General features: G+C 36.4%; 1 protein-coding gene across 2 annotated transcripts in view; it reads right to left on the bottom strand.

The window, feature by feature from the left end:
- The window catches only part of ESYT2 (extended synaptotagmin 2), a 77,377-nt gene that overhangs the window by 3,708 nt on the left and 48,837 nt on the right, over window positions 1–24,832 (bottom strand). Inside the window, exons 8-21 of one of the 2 annotated variants that reach the window (XM_057381514.1) lie at window positions 21,632–21,752; window positions 20,844–21,020; window positions 20,346–20,428; window positions 19,044–19,092; window positions 18,292–18,381; window positions 17,712–17,807; window positions 10,325–10,387; window positions 8,347–8,421; window positions 6,871–6,957; window positions 5,945–6,094; window positions 4,534–4,922; window positions 2,782–2,880; window positions 2,145–2,276; window positions 720–825 (exon numbers count right to left, since the gene is read on the bottom strand). In XM_057381514.1, the coding sequence (XP_057237497.1) occupies window positions 720–825; window positions 2,145–2,276; window positions 2,782–2,880; window positions 4,534–4,922; window positions 5,945–6,094; window positions 6,871–6,957; window positions 8,347–8,421; window positions 10,325–10,387; window positions 17,712–17,807; window positions 18,292–18,381; window positions 19,044–19,092; window positions 20,346–20,428; window positions 20,844–21,020; window positions 21,632–21,752 (1,717 nt within the window). The remainder of the gene's footprint in view (window positions 1–719; window positions 826–2,144; window positions 2,277–2,781; window positions 2,881–4,533; window positions 4,923–5,944; window positions 6,095–6,870; window positions 6,958–8,346; window positions 8,422–10,324; window positions 10,388–17,711; window positions 17,808–18,291; window positions 18,382–19,043; window positions 19,093–20,345; window positions 20,429–20,843; window positions 21,021–21,631; window positions 21,753–24,832) is intronic. The other variant, XM_057381515.1, reaches the window with a different exon arrangement.

The raw sequence follows: 24,832 nt of genomic DNA on the forward strand, positions 1-24,832 counted from the left end.
CCTTTTTGACCTTAAAATCCACGCCGTTCATTGGTACCGTCGCAGGGCACGTCACAGCATAGCAATGGCAATCAGCAGATGTGTCCCTATTAACAGCTTTCTGGATRAACAAGAAAACTGAGGACACTGTTCACTATGAACTGACCACGATTCTGTATCTCATCCTCTTCACACAGCTCAAAAATGGCAATTTGAAAGGCTGTAGGAATKTACTGTTCCTTTCTCATGTTCCAAATCACGTGTGTAGGAAATCGGGTAATTTAATATACGCTTACAGAACACTGAAGTTCCAAACACAACAGCTGGTGTTGGCATTGGGAATGTCTCCAGTAGCAGTTCTTTCTCATGGATTTTACAAACTGGAAATTTAATTACTTGTGTGTTTCCCTAAGTACTTATTTATCTTTCCAGTTTTGTCTGAACATTTTCTGAAATATTGCCTGGTTTCTACTGCTTCTTTCCTTTCTTTGACAACCACATTTCTTTTGTTACTGTGAACTTAATCGCTCTCTAGRAGAGATCACTGCCTCATCTTTTTATGTCTGTCTCTGCAGTTTGTTCCCTCCTTTACTGAAGCCTGACATCTAAGGCACCCATAATTTTTTGAAGTTTCATACCTCAATCAGGTGCTTCAATCAACACTAATTTGTATGTCAAGAGGATTTTTGTTTTACATTGTAACAAGCTGTATTAACAGAATTTGCTTATTGTCAACTTACTTTGCCAAGCAGCCCTTTATCTTTGGACAGGAATCCACCACTGTTCTTCACTGCTACATCTAGTGTTCTTCTCTGTACTTCAGGMAGGGAAACACTGAAATCAAACCTGACAAGCAAAGAGATGCCTTAGAGGGAATTCTGAGATGCAAGTTCAGTTCCTGTTGCCAAACAGCCACTCAAATCAAAATCAAACCATCTCACTCCCCAAATCAAAAAATGAAGTCTGAGACAAATGAAGATCCCAATGTTTTGCCTCAAATTTTTCTGTGATCAATATCAACATCAAATGTTTGAGATTTCTGTTACCTTTGGCCTCTAGAAGCCACTGGTAAAGCAAAACAAACACACAAGACAAAACAAGGGAAAGGCCAAGCACTGACCGTAGGAAAAGAGCTGTATTGACAGCTCAGTATCAGTATTCTCCAAAAGGGAAAGACTGGTCAGCCTTACTGATCTCCCTGGTACTTGATAACCAGAGCTCCTTTCCTTTCCTGGCATGCTAGGGAAAAGTATCAACTTCTAAGGAAGAATGTATTTTCTGCTAGAGCAGAAACTTAAGAGAAARTCAAGACAAGGTTATACCACAACCTACATCTATCTGCCACTACAGCTCCTAAACAGGTTTATTGCTTTGCAATGCATTTTACTTGGAAAGGCACAGTGAAGTAAATCTATTACCTGGAATAAACAGGAGAGAGCTGCACTACAAAGACAATCTGCTGGAGCCTTTAACTAATAATTTACAGATYTGCCTTGGACAGCAGGGACTGAAGTGTTGTTTTCCCTGAGTKAATTTTATATCTGCAGAGAAAGATCTTTATTGAAAAGTGATGGGTGAGAAAGTAAGGAGCAGATGTCTTTTTGTGCTATCAAAAGGACAAGCGCAAGGATAAGGATTTTTATGCAATATARTATTTCACAAGCTTGTACAACTTCCAACATAAGAACCAGGATATAATCTCCAAGGAAATTTCCTGACTCCCAGGATGCTGCAAAGTGCCACTGAGTAGACTGACTGAGCAATGTGCCCATGCACAGGCATGGCTGGCAGCAGCAGCCAGGAAATGAGCCAGCYAAGCCTCCTGGCAGGGAGGGAGACCAGCAGCACTGGCCAGCTAAAGGCACTCGTGTTCTCACCACCTGCCAGGAGAGTGCAAGCTGCAGCTGAGCTACCAACACAAGGGGGATGTAATGTAGGACAAGGCAGGAAAGACAGAAGTGGCTGCTAACAGCAAGAAGAGCTGTAGTGATAACAGGGAATAGAAGGATAGGAAGAGCTACTATAGCAGAAGAGCAGGTTATCATCAACTCTAGTGGTGACAACCCGGAACTTGTAACAGCTCACCCATTCAGGTAAGCTCAGAAACCTTGATTTGACAACTTTGTAATTATATATGAAACTATTACACATAGTTTAGAACCTACATTTGATCAAACACCGGGTTTAATGTCTTCTTTGATACATGTGTTTTTCTTCTTCCCGATCGTCTCTTATCTGGCAATAAATACATTCGCACATAGGGATCGGATCCTTCTTCGGAAAACGCTATTAGATTTCTGTGAAAGTGAAAACCAAGGAAAAGCACTTAGAAAATCAACGAGACATTGCTGAATACATGTCTACACTACTATCACTTAATTCAGTACATGAAGCAGTTCTCAAACATCCTGCAAAAAATAGTGATTTGTACAAGATCAGATGACAAGCAGAGAGCAGAGCTGGGAATACAGTATTTCCTAAATTCCAATTCAAATTTTAGATATGGCTTTTCAAAAACGTTTCATAAAAAATTCGGTCTCTCGGAGACAGCTTTCAGACACTACTGATGAAAATCTACGTGCCATTTTCATATAAAATCTGAAAGAGGCATAAYAGAAAAATATAAAATCACAGCAAAATCTTCCACAAAGTTTTTACTCATTCTGAGTACAGATCTGTACATTTTTACGCATGTTGTTTTAAAAGTAACAAAGATTAACCAGTCATCTTAAGAGTAAGTCAAGATATAACAAACTTTATAAAAGAAATATCCAGCTGTGAAACTGTGTATTGTATGCTCACCTGCAGGAATGCACTACCACAATCAGTTTGTTTCTTTGTGAACTATGACGAATTGTTAGCTGGATCTGTCCTAATGGAGACTGCCCCAGAGTTGTTCCACTAAAGGAAAAAGTAGAACATTAGCTCRGATTTTAAAAAGCACATTAAAAGTAAGACTCAACTGAGCAGTCTTACAGAAATACTGTATTATCCATTTAACTTCTCTAGACCTATGTGAAAGAAGAGGGCATATTGTAAGCATGTGAGCATATCCTCATCAGTTTCTTGTCCTTCAGCTCCTTGTCCARCAACTTTGCTCTCCAAAATAAGCCAGGTATTCTTGTCAGTCTGGAGATCAGCTGCTCCTTAGTACTTTGAAAACTCTTATCAGTAAAGAAATATTTCTATATCATAGAAATGCAGATATTCTTGGGATTAAAATAGTGATAACTTAAATCCACTTACTGTCTTAAAACCTCAAATCACAGCGTAAACACAACCATTTTACTTTTCTATAGCTTATATCACAATGAAAATAAGATTAGAATTAATTTATGCTTACAAATACAAGTCATGTTTAATAAAAAGCAAGCACCATGTTTAAGAATGTGTGTTTTACAGTATGGCMAATATTTGCAGAGTTTACTCATATTTTTTTTTTAGTTAAAATAAAAAGAAATAATAATCAGAGCACCAAACATGTGGTYTGCAATAAAGGACCTCCTCAGCTGCAGCTTTACCACTCTTACCAAATGAGAAAGTATGACATTTGGCATAGGCCTATAAAGATAAAAGGGGTCTGGAGCACAAACAGGTGTATTTGTACAAACTGAAGAGACAGCCAACAACAAACTCAATTGCAGCCCTTCCACTATTTAAAACAGACATTATAGAGAAGACCAAGTCTGACTGCTCATGGCTGTACACAGTAAAATAACAWGAGGCCATGGTCAAGTTGTAGCAAGATATATTTCAACAGAAATAAGGAACAATGTTTTTACAGTGCAGTGGTTTAGAACCAGAGTTGCTGAGAAGGTTTATGGCATCTCTATCCTTGGAGATAATCAAAAGTTGTTTGGACAAGACCCAAGAAACCTGATCTTACTTTGAAGAATTTGCTTTGAAAAGAGGGATAACAGACCTCCAAAGATTCTGTCCAATCTCTCTTACTCAATTGATTCTATGAGCTCTAACAGAGAAAAAGGTGAATTGGTTCAATCCCTTAGAAAAAAAAAATTGATTTTTTTTACTTAGATTCACAGAGAAACTCCATGAGTAGGGAATGAATAGTTTCCAGTCCCCTATTCAGAGCAGGACAGCTGCTCAGCTATATGTATAACTGCCCAATGAGGCAAGTAAAAAAATTTCAGAATTTAAGAAAGCATGGCTGCAGCAATCCTCACTGACTGCATAGTAACTGACTACTTATTTAACATTCTTTATAGTCCACTATCCCTCTGAGTTATTTAAAAAGACCAACTATTTCCAGCTTAATTGGCTTAATTAATGCTAATAGGATTCAGTGGTGAAACAGGCAACTACTGCTATGAAACTACAAAGTGCAGCTATGAGAAGAAGTGGGACTTTATCTTGCAGATGATCACAATGGTAAGGCAACTCTAATTACAGCACCTGTCTGAGGTACCAGGGAGAGGCAGAAAATCCCAATGACTGAGCAACAAAACATATTACTGCAATGTGAACTAAGCACTCCTGCTTTGGTGCAATCTTAGTAAATGAAAAAACTGCAAAGCCAAGCAGTGAGGGCCATACTTCTCGAGCTGCCGGAGCCTCTGGCGCAGCTCCTGCGTGGCGATGGGCAGGGAGATGTCGGAGGCGATGCTGGGCGTGGGCTCCTTCACCGACAGGTGGCTGGGAGAGCATGAGAAGTTGGAGGCGTGGAGACTGGAGGAGCTTCGGCTGAGATCTGCTGCCCACTGCGGGCTGGCATTGGCAGGCTGACTTTTTTCAGATGAATCAGTCTTTTTATCACTATCAGTCACTGGGGATGATGGAACAGGTTTGTTTTGATCAGCTGTTGGCGAGACAGGAACCTGAGGTTTAAATGATGATTTTCTTGCATCTTTGGAAACAGATGGCCTTTTYACTTGGGCTGAGTGTTGATGATCTGGAGATCTTGCCTGCTTTTCAAGAGAAAGGACCTACATATAGAAAAATACACATATTATTACTATTTTGCAGTGTAAGAAAMAGGAACAAATTTGTTTTTTCTAAGAATACTGGTTGGTGACAAGTTGTTAAGTTCATACATTAAAGAATGACCAAAACCATTCCCATTTACTAACTCTACAATATGAAATGCTTTGCATGATAAAACACTTCTCCACCTTCCTCATGACAATTGCAGTAACTATAAAACAATGTGAAATTTCCATTCATTATAAGAATTATTCTCCTCATTTTTTACTTCCCATATTCTAAGCACTCCTTGTGCAAGTTSTATCTACTCTGCAGCTCTAGCCATCTGGAAAGCTATTCTGTGATCTTTTTCTTCTACTCTTTTGAAATTTAATTTTACCTCACATTTTTTTCTCATTAATTGTACTTACTTTCTCTTTTATGGGTTACCTTGATTTATTAATGATATGAAAACAATGAAGGGCTTTAGAAAGAAAAGTAACAGAAGTTTGACAGTGTTTGCAAAGAGATATACTATCTTATTAAACCAAATAATTTAGATGGGGAAAAAAAGACAAATCAATTTTCAGGTATGCAAGTTTTGTTTTCAAAACTCCAATACGCTTGAAAGCTGGTTTGAATTTTTCGAGTACTATAGAGGTAGCGCCTTTCCTTATACACTTTATTTTTTAAAACTTTAAAAMCTCAGTTCCATTTCTAGATAAAGACAATTTCACTTATCTGCTGCCCACTGGGTTCAAAAGAGATCTGAAGGAATTCAGATTCCAAACATGATTTCTAGAAACCACAGGGAACCAGTTTTAATTGCAGGTGATTTTGTTCTTTTTGAGCACTGTACAGTTTTCAAATAGAGTGTATTTAATTTAGAGGCTACTCTATGTACTGATACATTACCACAACCAAGGACACCTAGCAGGTGATATTAAAGGGAATGTATGGTCTTCTTCAAAAGGTGGCACACCAGGAGTCACAACAGCCCTAAATCTGCTTTCAGACATTTACAGTGGGAAAGCTTTTAGAGTACCCTGAGTGCAATCTTCATGTTGATAGTGCTGTTGGGACCGGAGTTGCTCAGATGGAACCGCTGATGCATAGTTAAATCTTCACTCTCAAGCAACTGGCTTAGAGGCAGCTTGAAGTTCCCCAAAGAACATTGGTGTTGTTCATCCCTCACCTGAAAGAAAACAGAATTAAATCACTTTCTACCATCTGCTTTGTAAGAGCTCAAAGAATAAAATTTCATTTTTATTTAAAAACAAAAAATTGAAATAATATTGAATGTAGTTTTGTTCTTAAACCAAATTTCCCTGTTTTTAAGATTACTTTACACYGAAGAAAGTAAAAACAAATACACCTAATGCCCTGTTTCTTCAACCTTACCTTCTACAGCGAAAGACAGAAAACTAACTACCACATCTGCATCTACCTGACCCATGGTCAAAATAACTTCATGGTTTCCAAACTGTGTGAAAATTAATTCCCACAACTGTTAGAGGAAGAATAACTAAGACAGTCCTCGTTTATACTTCAGTCTCTTTGAACTGTATAAATGAAATATCAGCAGTGTAGAAGGATATAGTATTTGGATAAAGCAAATACTTCTTTGATATGAGATAGGAAAGACTGCTAGTTCCAAAGTGGTAACCCAAATTTACTTTTTTTGTGGTTTGGTTTTTTTTTTTTGTTTTGTTTTTGTTTTGGGTTTTTTTGTTTTTTAATTAGAAAAGACACTCATTAATGATGTTCTTCTGGTGAGAGCCTGGTTATAGTCTTTCTTCCTTTCAGAAGAAACTGAAAATAAACATTTAATTGGCTGGTCKAAACTTCAAGTATAATTTTAATGGTGTTCACATTATAGTCAGTCTCATTTCATAACAGCCTTTCATACCTGAATAAGACTACCTCAACACCTTAGGAAAGAAAGGTATCTAAAGAGAGTGAGAGACATACCTCAACTTCAAGATCTTGTCTTTTGGGATTGTGTACAAAGAAAGTAAAGTTTTCCTCCCATACTGGTTCATTGGTCTTGTATCTAATCTAAAGTTAAGAAAAAAGAAAGTACATGAATTATAAACCAGTTTGTCTAACAGAGGTGGTATCAAAAGATGATACAACTCCCTGACAGGAAGCTGGAGTGAGGTATGGGATGGTCTCTTCTGCCCCAACTACAGTGAGAGGACCAGGACAAACAGCCTTAAACTGAGACAGGGGAGATTCAGATTAGATATCAGAAACATTTGGGGTGGTCAGGCTTTGGAATAGGTCACGCAGGCAGGYGGTGGAGTCACCATGCTCRAGAGACATCTGGATCTGGCACTGGGTCATGTGGTTTAGGGGTTACACTGGCAGTGCTGGCTTGATGTTTGGACTGGATGATCTTGAAGGTCTCTTCCAACTTAACCGATTCTTTGAAAAGTTAAGTCTGAAACTTGAMATGTTTAAGCAAAGGCCAAGTAGGTTCTAGTCACAGCATACATAATATCATATTAAATTACACAGAGGATATGAACTGATAAATCTTCAGACTAGCACATTCTGTCCTCTCATACTACTCTGTAAGGGCTTTCATAGCTCAATGAAACTCCTAGAAACTAAATTTTCCTTCTTATTTCCAATTAGCCATGTGGATGATTTGATTGCCAAACATCACAATTTTCAGCAATCCACTTAGAAGGAAGAGAGGAAAGCAGTGAGGGAGAAATAAGTGCTCAGTGCTYATTAAAAAAGCTATCACCAAGAGCAAAGGATTTTGATTTTTATCTCCATTCTCTAGTAGATATCGAAACTAAGATTGTATATAATTTGCTTTAGGCTTTTGACAATTTTTTACAGGTTACAAAGAACCAAATTAGATGTCCTCTACTTTTGGCTCACTGGCACTTCTACTTCCAAGAAAAAACAATATTCACACCTGTATTGCATATATCTCTACCTATCTAGGAATAATTTCACTATTATTATTTTATTTTAATGGGCTATATAAGTACAGGGAGGTTAGTTATGGATGACAGGTAGGTTGAATACACTGGGCCAGAAGCAGAGGGATTATCATCAAGATCAGTCTCATGACTGTCAGGATCTCACTGGGAATGAGACATGGATGATATCTTCTTTGGACAACTCAAAGCTGTCTCAGGTCTGCTGTGCAAGGCTCTAACTAAAAGAATCAACTACTTTAATGTTTTCTAGAAAAGCAGCAGTGTGGAAGGACTTCTACAAATGACTAAAWATCCCACCTTTGCTCACAGACAGTTTGAATTGTGTAAGCACCCATTCAATCCTTGGCTGCTCGTTGGCAATTCCAGTTCTGCTGGCAACTTARTGTTGTGTATATGCTCCAGGGTTTCACAGCCATTTTGAAATGCCAAACTCACAGACCTACCAAATATTTGAAGACAGAACCAAGTATAAAGAGWAGCAACTTACCTTACTCTCCTGCGCCTTGTGTCCAACTGACAGCAAAACTAGTGGGTTGGGATTGCTGTTTATTTTCTTTCCTGACTGGTAAAGAAAAAGCAAAAACTTTGCCTTCAGAATAAAGCAAAACCTCTCCTCTCTGAAACTTAATGTTTGCATCTTAAAAATATAAATCATATGCATTCTCCTACATGCTCATCTATTATTCTCAGTATTTTATTCAGCCCACTGGAATGGYAGACTGTCGAGTAGCTGGTGAACACATCAACACAAAGGCATCCAACTACCTGAATATGCTGAGGCAAAATAMTGCTAATAAGCATGAGTTTTAGACTCCTTTCCATTTTCTTTAAATGAAACTGGTAAGATGCAAATTCTTATCTTTTAATGAGCATTACAATCTCCAAAGCTAATGAAGCATAGTTAAAACTGCCAAATGAGTATTGCATGCAGATGGGAGATATGAAGAAAGCACAAACTCAGGAACTTTATATACACTGCTGTAGAACTATTAAATTGAATGTAGTATCAGAACACTGATAGTCCCTACTTTTCAGTTTGGGGAGAAAGAATATGCACTAYAATGTATGTGAGGGATATTTCTACAGTTTACCAAATACTCTTTATTAGAGAATCAACCATCTGCCATATCTGAGCCTTGCTCACCAGCTGTATAGCAAAACATCAAACTGTGAAAATAAACATCAGTTTAGAAACAAATTATATATGCAAAGGAACATTTCAACTATATGTTTCTTTCACGAATTTCAATTTAACCTAACTAAACTTCAAGACAGAAAGAAAATTTTGACATGAAAGTTAATCATCTCAAGCGGGTGTTAATGCAGTTTRAAAAGCTGAGGAAATGTAGGATACGTGGTTACTTTGAGCTCTACCCTGTAGGAAAGCCACATATATCAACAGAAAGTTAGTTAAGATCTTCTTAATGCATGTAAGGTCACAATGAAAACCAAGTGATTCAAATATTTCATGTTTTTAAATTAAGAAAGTGCATAATTTAGATAATTTTTTTAATCTGAACTTCCATTTTGGGCATCATACTTCCACTAATAATTCTCAACTTTCATGTGACATACTTTCTTTTAGAAATAAAAAGAAAGCACTCCTTTCTTGGATGAATGCTGCATTTCTTTTTTTATGATTTCTATTAAAAAAATTAGCTCTCAAATAAAACTGAATACAAAGGTTTACAGAACAGTAAGAAAGCCATATTACACTGCAGCTGATGGTGTTTTAAAATGGTAGGTGACATATCTTCATTTTTCCTTTGTCCATAAAATGGTGCCTGAAACTTTCTCCATAAAATGATGAAACTACAGGAGCTGACAAAACGACCCTGACACTCATGCTGATATGCAAATATAAATAAATTTAATTCACATTAAGTAGGTAGCAGTATGTACACACACATATAATSCACCAGCTACTGACAGACTCATTGACTCTATTAAAGTCTGTCCCTTGTTCAAGTTCCCACAGCTGAGCACATGGCTTATCCCTTCCAAGTTTGCCAAACAAAAAGAAGGCCTAAATTTCTTTAGCAGTTATATAAAAGATGTAAAACCTTCTAAAAAYATTCAACAAGAACAAGATTATTCCAAAACAGTCATTCAGAATTGAGTGATAAGGTATCAATCAGAATGTAAAAGATGTCTTAGCTTTCATGTCAGCTTTATTTTTWAGTTACTATTACAAATTAGTTCTCAGTGCTTTTCCCCCCAATCTTCTASAGCAGCCTGTACTCCACAAAATGGATCTAGAGTTCAAATTACCACAAACCACAGCATTTGAATATGATTTGACATTGGTTTCTTGAAATAAAATTTAAGTAAAACAGAATTACACTAAATACGTATCTGGCAACARAAATTCCATCTAGTGTTGGAAACAAAGTGTTGCAGGCATTCGTGCACTTCCAATTACTTTTTTGTGATTTTGTGACCTTAAATGGACAACTTAATTTTACCTTTAGGGCTTTCTGAACAGCAGCCTTCTTCAAGCCATCAGGGTTAAATTCTAATGGATTATTCTTTTAAGTCAGGAGAGAATGAACATAGGAAGGGTTAATAAGTCATGCAATGAAGCAATTTCACTAGGTTAATTAATTATGACATGACAACATAGGACAAAGCAGGGGAAAAAAATCAACCTAAAAAAAACSAACATATTTCAAACAAAACAATGAAAGACCACCACCACAACAAAAAATCTGACAAAACTTTTTTTTTCCTCTTCTCCTCTAAATATTTTTATTTAAAACTAATATACCCAATTTAAGTCTGCTTGTATTTCTCTGATCATGTTTTTTTCTATTCTAATAAAAATAACTGAAGAAATATTTTTTATTTAATGCCTGATGCCCTGTGAACTGCCTTCTGAATTAACCTTTTTGAAATCTGGTTGAGCATAATTTCACAACCCAGAAGCTTCCCTGATGATAAGTCAAGTAATTATGCAAAGGAGACCTTTTATAGAAGAAATTACAACATCTAATTGATGGGGATTTAGATCATTATAAAAGTCAAAGTTCTTTAAGCCTGTTCAGAAAACTGATGCAAACACTGCATGCTAACTAGAATGAATGTCTACTGCTTTCCTCAGTTGAATGAAGACATGCAAATACACTAACAACAGGAATTTAAACTAGATTAGCAGAACAAAACTTCCGACTGCTTTCCATTCAATAAGGATATTTAAAAATTTTATATTAAGAATAATATATTGTTCTGTAAGTGACATGTACAAAAATGTCAAGGAAAATTTGCATTCAACTCATAAGAAAGAATTTCAGGAAGTAAGATTTGTAATAAAATAAACTTCGAGTTAGTGTTCTTATGGCTGGCTTTTTCTTTAGGTACACATTTTTGTTTCAAGGGAGAATTCTGTTTCAGAATCTGTAGATTGGGGCAATAAAAAAATTGCATAATGGCCCTTCAAAATGTTYTGGTTTGTGAACAGGAACTGATGTTAATGCTTTGCCAAAAGCAATRCCTTTCTGAAATGAAACTCTAAAAGTGACTTTAAAATCTGAAGAGAGATTTAACTTTTATGYGGAAATACTTTTTTTGTAGTTTCTTTTGGGATGTCATATCCTCCAGATGKCCAATATATTTCAAAGATTCCTGGCATCCTGCTTGAAAATTTCTGTTTTAGAATGAACATACACTACCCAGGACAAAATCACGGAGTATTTTGAGTTTGAAGTGACCCACAGGAACATTAAGTCCAGCTCTTAAACTTGAGAGAATCAGAAATAAGGTTTGGCTAYTTTTGTGCGGTATTTTTCTTAAACTTTTTTTTTTAAAAATAAAATTATTACCTGCAGTTATTAATGTGATACATTAGTAACTTAGTATTGTACTTAAGGATCTTCAAAGATGGAGACAGCACACTATCCCTAGACCCATTAAAACTAATGCTTAACTATTTTTCATGAGGAAATTTTTTAATGCCTCACAGGTATAATTTACACAGCTCTTTGCTGGAGTTTAAGCACTGYTCCCTGTTTTCTGACAAAGATGAAACTATTGCTTTGTTTGCAGCGGTCCCTATCTCTGGCATTGCTCAAGACCTGGCTGGATAAAGCCTTGAGTAACCTCATCTAGTGCAAGGTGTCCCTGCCCATAACAGGGYGGGTRGAATGAAYTGATCTTTAATGTCCCTTCCAACCCAAGSCTTTCTCTGGTTCCATGATTTGCTTCCTRAGGCTAAACTCCCTTCCTCTGCCAGCCATGGTTACTGTCTCTCTCAAGGTCATCAGTGCTGTCYTCCAGATCTTAAATTGCTACAGCCAAAATCAGGGCCTTGGCTAAGTAGAACAAAAGGATTAGTTCATACATCTCACAGGCTACATTCCTCTTTTCTACACAGAGTGCAGTGTTTTCTTTCATAACAATATGACACAGCATGACTACAAATCTCTTTCTATAGGGCTATCCTTTAAACAAMTCTTTCCATCCTGTATTTGTAAGGATGCAATGCCTGTCCTCTACAGAGAAGTACTTTATTTTTTTCAGCTGGCATCTGCAACTCACCAAGATAATTTTAAATTTTAAACTGCCACTCAACTTACTGCACGTTTTTTCCTTCCCATTTGCACCTGAATATTCAATCTTTTCACTCCTATATTATTATTTCAAATATTTTTAAAAGTCAAAACCAAACCTATGTGATCATACATAAAGGCTGGCAACCACTGAGTCCTGGATATTGAACACATCTCAATTCCTCTGGAATCACAGCAAGGATAGGCCAAGAGGGRCATCAGCTGGGGCAAATATGTTTAAGCCAGACTTCAGGTTTCAAGGGAAGAAGCTGTAGGTCCATGAGGATGATGGCTGAAAGGCTGGGAGGAAGGAGACTCGGAGRAGACAAGGGGGTATTTAATATAAAAAGCCAAAGGAAGGTCTTGCTTTGGGTGACAAATAGTCTWGGTATGGTTCTGAGTGTCTCTGCAGTTACAGGAAAAGAGGATGGGTTATCCAAGTTATATACTGATAATGACACAGTGGAATTCTCTAACAGCCAATAACATTTGCAGTAAATCCTAATAACAAACCCATAAATTATACAACTAACAAACTGGTTTCTTATTCAGCTAGCTCCTAATAAAATATGCTTTGGAGTATGACACATTATTTTCTTTGATTCACTAAGTGTTGCTTGGGATATCTGTAAGTGTATCCTTACCTGATAATCAGAAAACAGTCACTATATGTAAGAGCTAATTTAAAATAKGGATAATTTATATATTCTATAGACAGCAAAATTGTTATGAACTAATGATTATCAAAACTGATGTTACATTTGGAAATTATACTATTCCTAGTCCTTAACTTCAGCTAAATCATATTTAGATGGTTAAATGTCTAAATTTGGTGTCATAAACCTAGACTGGCAGCTGTCTATAAGCTATCTAGAAAGGAACAGAGAGCATTCAATTTCCTCTCCCCAAATAAAGTGAACTCCCTTTTTAACTCTTCCCCAGTAACTCATGTTACATGTTAGAGACTGAACTCGCAGTGTGAATGTTTGTGTAATACCCCAAGTTTGAGGATGTCTGGGAACAAGTGCAGTTCTAGGACTGCTGAAGCTGTTGTTATCCCTGGGCTACTACAGAGCTCTCCTCTCTCYCGGCCTCCAGCCACAACCCTCCCCTTGCCTGCAGCAAGATCAGCCCCCAGGCAACTGCAGACCCTGGCTGCTCACAATGCTGCAGAAGGGAATCCAGACCTGGATTTCTTGGAATGGTTGCTGTTCCACTCTGACTCACAAATCGATTCAGGGATTTGGAAAGTTTTGTCCAATTTCTAAACAGATGTCATTCCACATAGACAACCTGTCCTAATGGAAAGATTCTAAGATCCACAAAAAACATAAAGGCTACATCCTTAATCCAACTTCTTGATTTTTTTTTAATAATAATTACTTTAAAGATTTATCTGGGATTTGTAAAACTAAAAGAACAGCAACTACTTCACAGTTTTAACAGCAACATGATGGAACCATATGTTATGAATTGCCTTTCTCATTCATTAATTTTTAACAAGATTTTAGAATAGTTGTAACTTTATGGATACTTCAAATTAACTTCTACAGAGAAACTTAACAGAAAGKACCACAGAAAAGGATTTTGATGGGCTTTGGAAAGGTGTTTTAAAATCAAGATTATAATGTAGCCTGCAAGTAACAAATTTATCTGCACTATCTCCAGAGACAAACCTGCCTCTCTGGCAAAAAGATTCCTATTCTGAACAGATTYTCAGTGTTTTTGAAGGTACCAAGGTGGTAGTTCCAGATTTARGCGTAAGATACTCAGAGGCTCATCAGTTTTTATTAACTTTGTAACAATAAATTCGAGAAAAAAAATGACTTGGTGGCTCACCCTAGCCTTGATTTTCCTAACTACAGACTAATTTGAAAAAAAGAAAAGGAGCTTGGGAATTTGCAAAACAAGGAGCATCATGGAGTGAAATAGAATTTACAAGGGAATTTATAGTTTGGGAAGCACAAAGAACTACACCCATTTTTAAAGCAACCTGAACCAGTGTGGAGAGGTTGCAAGTTTTTCTCAATGCACACACTGAGTGTGTCACCTTTTAAAAAAACTACAGGGATGCTGGTTGCAATATTTATTATTTTAATTTCTTTGCAATAAAAGCCAACAATTAACCAGCACACACTGTGCTAGTATGGTATGCATTTTGTTTCTCAACGAATCAGCAATTTAAGTTAAATGTAAGAGCTTTTACAATAAACTTATCTTGGGTTTTTATCATGAAAGGTTAATTACTTACCCAATGATATGCTGATCAATGAAATTTAAGTAGCCTTTAAAATGCAATAAAAATAGCACAAAAACAATGCACACTTGTTGAAACCATGCAGGAAAACAAATTGCATGCTCTCATTCCACTAGAGTGAGTGGCTTTAGTAGCACTAATCCACACTCTGGCAGAGAAAAGGTACAATACAAACAATACCAGAGAACTCACAAATAGTGCTCTATAGAGTGAGGTAGTGTTTTCACAAAAGACTAGTCCCGATGCTCTCCTCTCTTTTAAGTATCCACACCCAAAGTTTCCCTCGTAGATACTCTTAGGAAGATGGAAATGGAAGGAGAAAGCAGAGTGATGGGATTGTGGCAGAATGAATGCATAAGCAGCTTTACTACACAAAAAAGTTAAGGAAAACAGTCAAAGGATTCCAGAGAAAACAGCAGATAACAAAAAGTGTTTRTCATTACACATAGTTTGATCCAATAAATGACTTTCTGTAGCACTGCAAGATGAATGCTCTTTAAACTTTTTTTTATTAAGTATTCAAATATATTAATCCACTTTCCAAGTTCACTTTTGGCAGTTCAGATTTATATAGCAGAACCAACTAATATATTACTAACTTACAGACCAGGCTTCTACACCATTTCTATTTCTTTTTCAAATAAATCATCCCAGTGTGTCAGAAACTCACAACTATGATGCACAGTGCAAAAGAAAGGCCTGTGTTGGAGTAACTCAACACTGTAACTCAAGCAAAACAAAGTTGAACACATGATCTAAAAGGTACCAGTAATAAACATTAATTTAAGGCAATTTTCAAGGTAATAAAAAGTAATTATTCATGTAGAAAACATTTCACTATAACATTAAAGTTTTGCACAAAAGCCTTCCAACTATTAAGAAGAGTCAGTATAATTTTAACCCCTTCATTCTCCTTGAATTTTCTCTTCTTCATAAATACAAGCAATCCAAGAGATTAATTTGCTATTGCTCTACACAAACCCTAACACTGAATTTGAGTAAAACATGAGAAGTTTGCAAATTCCATATTTAATTAATATTGCTCCATATTAGAATCCTACGGATATAAAAAAGTTGTATCTACTATAATTATAATTGTCTTTCCAGAATGTACAGGAACCTTTTCAGTTCTCCTGCATAAAAAAAGTATTTCCCACAGTATTTTCCCCTATTTCACCTAACTGTGAAGCAATTTTGTATCTGGTTTTGGAAAATTTAATTTAACACAGAATCAYATTATCTTACTGTTGTAAACTTGGACATGGAATTTTCAATTGTTCCATTTACTTTCCATTACATTCTTTACAATACTGGAAAGAAAATTACTTGAAGTAAATACTGAGTCATTTGTAGTAACTGCTTCTCTAGGGTGGTAGAGGAAGAAAAAAATAAGAGGATTAAACAGGTCTCACACTTTGACCATCACTCTCAATCTACCCAGGCAATCAGGTACTGTAGACAGAATATCAGATGCAGCAATAAGGAATTTGGGATCCTGTTCTCAAATTTCCTAACTGGTCAGCTTTGTGCAAAGAACTTGCCCTTTCTGTGACCTAGAATTTAGAGATCTACTGGTTAAATGTACTGAAATTAAAATACTATCTGCAAAAATAGGCAGAACTTAAGACTTGCAATGTAACCTTTCCAAAAGAGGGAGACAATGTTAGAGAATGTTTAAGAGAAAAAATTAAACTTATGACAAAGCCTCAGAGTATTTGCTGGAGAATGTAACAGAGAGAATCAGAGTTATATGGAAAAGATTGGAACTGGTGTATGAGAGAACTTTACACCATTCAAGTAAGAGGCTTTAGTGTATTTTACATTTAATTTGTAACTGTTTTAGTAAAATTCAGTAGTTGAATGAGAAGTTATACAAATTGATTCAATTGAATCTAGTACACAAAAGACATTTTCTGTGTGTTGCAGTATCCTGAAACTGATGCTAAGCACACCATAACCTATTCTATTCTGTTACTCTTACTCTGTTCTGCAGTAATTTTATTTTTTTCCTGCTAAGTTACAAAGTTTGCCTGAATTCAGTATACAGTGAGGCTGAAAAGAGCAAGTGAGGATCTATTCCAAATAAGTCTTTTTCACTTTTAAAATAGCCTAGAAATACTACTTCCAAATTCTTCTCCATACACCCTGGAACAGACATGAAATCACTAGTCAGTAATGTAAATTGTTTGGGCTTCTAAAGTTTCATTTGTTACCACTCTGATGCAGCCTTTTAACTTAAATTTCAGCAGACAAATCTGCAAAATGCATGCAAAAGAAAAGAAAAAATCCAGGGCTTGAAAACTCTATTCTCTGATTAGTATTTTAGTCATCACTTCCAGAACCTCTCCTCTAACAGCAATGCTGGAAACCAGCAAAACTCAGTTAAGCTTTATGTATCTATGGTAAGGTTATTACTGCTATCAATTACAACCAGGAACAGTACTTGACTAACCTGAAAAAAACTCCAAAACAAGTTATTTCACAGTCCCATAGGATAAATCCATAGAGGGAGAGAACATTTATTTATTTTTATATTTTGCACAAGCAAATAAACCATCCCGCAAACAACGTGATARAAATCTCATAAAAGCATTCTGGCACTGAAACATCAACTGCACAGAATTAATTTCATGATGAGGACTTCAGTACCTTCAAATCTCCAGCAATACCCTAAGCCAAAGGAAGTAAGTTTACCTGAGCTCATGGAAGTGTTTTTTTTTTCCAGTTAGTTCCTTAAAATTCCTAATGCTAATCCCTTACGATTTATGGAAAGCATCATGTAATAAAAACATGCAGCCTTTCAAGTCCAGGAAAGGAGCATTCTTTAAAGAAAAATCACACTGATTAAAGAGTAATGTTTTATTAAATACATAGCTATAATACTATACTACTGAAAAAGTGGACCTTACATTACACATCTTGAAAGGAGAGAAATTATAGAGAAGATGGCACAATGTGTGTTAGTAAAGCAGTGTGTCACACTACCAAGCAAGACATGCTGGGAGTACTCAGATTCYGTGACAAAAGGGTATCCATGAGAACAGAACTTACAGGCAGATTTCTTGCTGAGTCCAAATACAGTATAAGCAGTGCAGATGAAAGCCCRTCATTAGCTTGGTCTTTATCAGCTCTAATGCTTGTTAGCACCTAGACCAAAAACACATTGTAAGCCTTTCTGGWAATCAATTATCATTATTTCTCTGAAAAAAACACCATCTCTTAAAAAGCAAACATTCACAGTATGAGTATAAAAAACAAATTTTCAAGACTCATACAGACATTTCAAAACATTTTGATGGGAATTTCCACCCCATTTCCTATTTGATTTTTTTAGATTGGACAGACTGTAATATCATATCCAGCTTTATATCCCAGACTAATTAAATGTTAGCAGATATTCTCAAACAGTAACATTAAGAGAAAAGAAGAGAATGACAAAAGCATTTTAAAATCTCATTTACACCATTGAGACTTATGACTGGTTTGAGATTTCTAAAGMCAGACATTCTGGAATAAAGTTAGAGGTTTCTTAAAATTCACAGCAGGTAGAGAGTGGTTTCATTAAAAAATCACAACAAAATCACCCTATGACAATTAAGATTAGAATGGAAGTAATATGCTAATTTTATACCTTGTCTAGATTGTCAGCAGTTGGCATCAATGTGAGCCATTCCAGTTTTAAATGCAACTTTCCTTTGGACACTTCATCCAAAGTAAACCACTGAAAATTAAGCAAAGTAATGTTAAACAATCTGGCAGGCAAATATATGTTTGCAATTGGTTCTTCACGACATTTAGGAAACACTAAAATCTACTAGGAATCTCTTAGAGCTCAAATCCACATACCTGAAAAAATGTGATTGATTAAAATGTCCCATTTCACACAAAATATTACAACACAGAATGACAAAACGAGCCAGACAAATGTCTGTTATATAATAAAATCATCTTTAAAATACTAAGATAATTCTTTAAGTTCTGTAAAAATGTTCTGGGAATACAAATAGTGTACAATGTTTCTATAAAATCTCTCTTACATACAGGACAAAAATTAGTCTGCTAAATCTARTAATACTTAAACCAAGCAATTAACTATTCTCTTAGAAAAAAAACCCTCTCACCAAATATCTAAGTTACTATTTTTTGCATGGGCATAGTAGGATCCTTAAAACCCCAAGAAAGACAAAGAATAGCATTATTTTTCAGATTTCACCAGTTCAGATGTCCCCTAAAGCACTGAACAATCATCAGGGAATCTATTTCTACAGCATTGAGGTTATTCTTGCRCATACAGGAACTATCCCCAGAAAAAAAAAAATTCAAGAACAATTATATACTCAACATATGGGTCTTTTTAAACCAMAGCTCACTGAACTTGCTTACCTCATCTAGGAGACGCTCCTTTTCAACTTCAATTAAATCTATCATCAAACTAGAAAAAAGCAGGGAAAGGTAATATTTTAGCCAAGAAGCAAAAGATCTAACACAGAACTCAAACCCCACCCTGTGCTTGCYGAGTATCCAGGATTCCACTGAGATCAAAAGAGCAAAATACTATTCTTCTAGCCCCTAAGAAAAGAAGAAGTAGGTAATGAAATGAATGAACAAAGATGAGTGCAGGATAACAGAACATATGCCTGCTTTAGAGCCCATTTTGGGCAATGCCCATGAGGGCAAACTGACACAATATGATTCACATATATGACCCAACTCTCAAAACACATCCAAACCACCCACTGGAAATAACACCTGGACATTTGCTCTGACCAAATTCCTGCTTTGGTAGTGTATGAGAGAGTTCTAGTTCACACAAGCTAAAATTGTAGCAGGGAATGAATCTGCTAAAAATTAAATGGAGCAGACAACTGCATGCCAGTGCAGGAATAATTGTGTGGCTTTTTACTTTATACGAACTGATGTACAGATTGTGTCACTTCCCCCCACCACCGCTTCTTACAACACTTCAGTGTAACATTAGGGGAGTGAAAAGAAAAAGAAGCCTTTGTACTACCTACTTCTAATTTTAATGAGAAGTAGGTACYGCTGCTCCTGTAAAGAGAGAAGGAGCTGGAAAGATAAGGGAGTTTTACTCTTATGGAAAGCAACAATGGGAAAGTCCAAAACYGCAAGAAATAAAGGGGACAAATTACTGGAGAAAGAAGCTCACTAAAACCCTGAAATGTTTATGGGTCAACACCTATGGCCTATGGAGTCAGAGTGAGTCATGTTTGCAAAAGCATTACAGGAAATTTTTTTCTTTAATCAAATAGTTAAGATCAGCTCTTAAGAGAAAAATAAACTTGAGACAATCATTCAGAAGCTATGAGATGAAGAAGATACACCGTATTAAAACTGTATTAACTTTGCCTGAAGTAAAAATTAAGACTTAGTGCTAGCTTACAAAAATAAAAGCAGCTAGTGTGCAATTCTGGATACCCACAATACTTACTTTGGTTTTTAAAGATGTAAACACATAGATGTATACATAGACACCCAAGCACACTTTCATATAAATATATTTACATATATTAAGTAGTTAAGGAATTACTTATAAACAAGATAATTTATTTATAAATACAATTAGATAGCAGAACAACTGCAATAAAATAAAAATTRTAATTAAAGAAAAATGGCAATATTTAACTTCTTTCGAATACCTACAAACATATTCTCCATAACMTTTACCTTCCCAGGAAGTCATCTTTATCTGGATCTTCATCAAAGAGCTCAATCTCTAGCTCCTGTCCTGGATGTTCATATACCAAGGCCTGCAAGTACAGTGAGAGGGCACGGTCAGTAAAACTGMCCAGCTTGTTTCAATGGCATAGCAACAGTAAAACACTGAGCTGAAGCACCTTTGTGCAATAAAATACATCAGTATGCAAGTGCTTTAAAAAAATTGCAATTTAATGAGCAGAGCAATTTCAAGAGCTTTTCAGATGAAATTTGTTAATGTTGGCAGAAAGAGCACAAGCTGCTTTTCAGAATTAGTAATGCTCAGTCTGTACGAAAAGGAAGTATATAAACCAATGGAGAATTTCTGTTTTGCTACAGAACTCTGGGCTTTTAGAGGGAGACATCAAGAAGCTCCTTGAGGACCCCCACAAAATATCCTCTTTAACAAATGGAACTTTAGAAGACAACTTTACAGAATATACAACAGGATATTTTCATTAGTTATACCTCATAAACTTCATTCCATTTTGGATTGAGATTTTCTTTGATGACCTTGCTTTGGAAAATTTGGTTGCCCACACGGATGATTCCATAAGGATCTGACTTTCCTTTGACAATCCCTTTTAGGTAAGTATCTTTCCCCTCCAGGTCCTGAGCTTCAATAAAGTGTATCCTTAGAACACCCTGGAAAAGGAAAAGATGAGTTTGTGTAGTAATCTGAAAGCTTCCATGTCAACACAATTTATACAATGGATGGTTTATAATTTCCATTGCCTTTTCCTTAACAKGAAACTTATTTTGGATATACTGTAAATAGAAGAAATCAGTGATGATCCACACACACAACAGACCTAGCACCCAGGAGACTCCTGAGAAGAAAAATTGTTATCAGCCATCAGAAACATGCCAATTATATCAAGAAATACCACAGTACTGGTAGTGAGCAGAAAAAAATACAACAACTGTTTAGTGAGGCACACTAAAAGCAATTTTCTATGATAACATAAAACATATGCTACTTAATTTTTAATCTGTACAGTTGAACTACATCATAGAAAGTAATATGCTTAAGATTCCACCAAAAGAGAATAAATATTTCCTGGTGCTCCTTTGAAACATTAATTTCACAGAAATTGTCTACACATTAAATCAATTATTATCAGTGACTGAATTCACAACAACTTGTACGACTGCAGTAACTGTATTGAGAAATTCACACAGATGTGYCTTGAACAGTTACTAAAGAAAAAAYTAAATGCCCAATTATTACTGTTARCTAACAGAAACATACTTACCTTTGGTATAGGAAATCGCAGCTGAGCAATCTGCACTTCACTGACAAGGGGGACTGTAATTCTGTTTGGAAGGACCAAGTAGTTGGATATTATATCCAATATTATTGTATCTGATAAGCCACTGTTGGARAAAAGAATCCCCAGTTACTTCAAGGGAGTCAAAGATGTTGTATCACACCAATATCACATCTTTTGCTGCTTAACAACCTAAACAGAGAAAATATTTGCCTTTCTGGGGGGATAGAAGACACATCTGGCTTTTAAACACTTTAAAAGAAAATAGAGAATTGTTGCCCAAACGGCCACCAGGTGGAAGCAGCTGACACTGAATAGCAGAAATCACAAGGATGAATATAAAGTTCCCATTTCCCTGCCACAGSCAGATTCCCCCCTCACCCTTGCCTTTTAAAACCAGCCCGAGTAAAAGGCTATTGCCTAAGTTCTCTTGCCTGCATTGCATATAACAAGCAGATGGTGTTTATTTTTTTTCATATTTCAATAATGATTKAAGTGCTTGGATATTTGGCTACCCRTTCCTTGTATTGTTATGAAATCAGCTGTCCTCCTGAGCTGGGAGGACACCGTGTAAACCACAGGCACACACAACACAAGCTCATGGCTGAGTAAAAYGTAGCCTAGGGAAGCAAAACAGGTTTTGTTCAGTGGAAAGGGAGTGGCAGCGCAACCACAYTGGTAATGAATCACATAAAACCCAACCCCACACCCTTCCACAAACACAGAAAAGAGAACCATTTCCTCAGCTACAAGTTCACCCAGCTCAGGTCTGAACTGACAACAAACCAGTTCATCGTCAAACAGCACTGGCTGCACACACTGACTACACAGGCAAGAGGCAGAACACGGAACACAAGTACTCAGGAAGGTCTCAGGAGTGTGTACAAAAGTTCAGAGGCAATTACAAAAATACTTGAAATACTCTGCACTGTGGAGGTGCATTCCCACTAAAGCTGGTGGAGCTGCAATTTCTCCTCCTAAATACACCCCATGATTCCCTTTTCACAGTCTTTGTGAAAGCAAGATGCAGATAATGTTTGATTACTTYGAACATTTTTTGGATGAAGCACTTGTGTGCGAGTACTTTGGGAAGTTTTTCTAAGACTAAATCTGAAGCTGGGAGTAGTTCAGGAGCTAGCACACAAAAACAAAAAACCTGCAGTGAAATGTGATAGATGTTACATTTCCATTTGGAAAGAAAATGTTGTGGTGTGCAATTAACATTATGTTAGAGATGGGCAACAGAATGAACCCATTAAATACTGCCTGACCCATTAGAAATGCACACTGATTTTCATGCCAGAGATTTGTAACCTTCACAGCCTCCACCGCCTTGGCTGCCCACTTCCACTCTAAACCCAGATAACTACATGATGGAACATGGCTGACTTTTTAATGGTACTCAGAACAACGGGAACAGAAGGAGCTCAAGGCAGCATCAAAATCAACGCACAGGTCTGTGCAACCWCTGGTTAGAAAGAAGCAACAGTGGATAATGTTAAGATACAGCTCCGAGGAAAAGTCTCCTCTCCGCCTCTGWGAGCTAATTCACATCTGTCCTGAAGAGTCTTCATTCCCCTTCCATCCCTGCAGAGCTTATCCAATCACACCTACAAAGATTTTCATTCTATGTGAGCCCTAAAAATTGAGTTTCATTAATTCTGAAGACAAATACTACAAGATAATGATGGAATCTGGAGAGTAGCTTTCTTGAGCCATCATAGCAGCCAACATACTGCTTTTCAAACTTTTAAGTTTCATTTTGCCCAACATCTAGTTTTCAATTTATGCATGCTTAACTCTCTAAAATGAGCCAAGAAAATAGAATTGATTATGCTGTTAAAGCTGACAAAAAATTGAAGATAAACATCTTTACCAGTCTTAACATTMAAAGGTAAAAAAATWAAAAAACCCAAGCTGAAGTGATGGTWACTATAMAAGCAACAATCACACTTTTCAAAAYACAAGTCTCATGACAGAACTCTAGTATAGTTTTTTTGTTCCTGCTTTTGTTAGTGTACTTAGCTGGCAAGAAGAGAAAGCTCTGCCTTTATGCTCAGTCCCTTAAGAGCAAATGCCTGATGGAGAAAACCAACTGACCTAGGTCAGAGAAAGCAAAGGAGCAATGCAAGGAAAGCAGTGGTATCAGAGCTGCCTTGAAAGAAAGGCTGTCCTGCTCTTTTCTAGAATTTCCTTAAGATCAGACTTTATGAAAGAAGCCAGAGGCTAAACCTACTCTAGACTAGCCTAACRTGCAGAGAATGACTAATGTTCAGAGTTACAGCAAATCTCCTTAAGTAAAAGAAAGAAACACAGCCCAATCACTGGCAGGACTCATAATCTTTTRTGCCAGAACCAAACCCCAACTCTGATTCCAAAGGTCGCTCTCGTAACTTTATCCCAACGTTAATACTTGAATTTCACTAAAACATCTGAGAAAAATGAGCCAGCATTAATGAAGTTTMACCAAGTTTTACACAGAGAAACCAGAATCCTAGAAGGCAGAGTATATCTTAACTTTAAATATAGGGAGCTGAACAAAGAACACTGAAAATTATAACTAACTAATGAATTAAATGAATTTTCAAACAACATGATGCTTTCTAGCTGTTTAAATCTCACCTAGTATAAGCCTGCTGGGGTGCTCTTGGATGGGAAGTATTCTTCATGAATACAAGGCAAAAATGAAAATCTCCTGAATTTTTTGTCACTTATTAAGAGGTCTGACATATGGTAAACAAAAACAAAATACTGACCAAGCAAAAGAGAAAGATGCACCAATATAAACTCTTATATTGATCCATCATTAAAAAACAGCTTCCTAAGATCATAAAACTTTAGTCATGTTCTATGTACAATTATTTTTTCAGTTCATAAAGATGAAAGCAGTGTGCAATGTTTTATACAGTTTATTAGACTGTGTCTTTAAAAGCTCAACTTTATTGCACAACAGTAATTGTTAGTTGCCTACTCTTTTGTATTGCTCTCCATTTAGCTCCACTTAATTTTTACAAATTTTTATCAGCTGTGTGTTTTTCCTGCATTGTCTTTATTCATACTGCAGGCAGCACATCTCTGGCTGCATAGAGGGATTTTACTGTACCTCAAGCAACCATTACATGTTCCTATCATCCCCATCCCCTCCTGACAGCACTAGAGCATTCTCACAGCCTGGCTCCTCCTCAC

This window comes from Malurus melanocephalus, unplaced genomic scaffold, assembly GCF_030028575.1.
Source record: "Malurus melanocephalus ecotype Western Australia unplaced genomic scaffold, MMel_1.1 scaffold_513, whole genome shotgun sequence".
NCBI lineage: Eukaryota > Metazoa > Chordata > Aves > Passeriformes > Maluridae > Malurus > Malurus melanocephalus.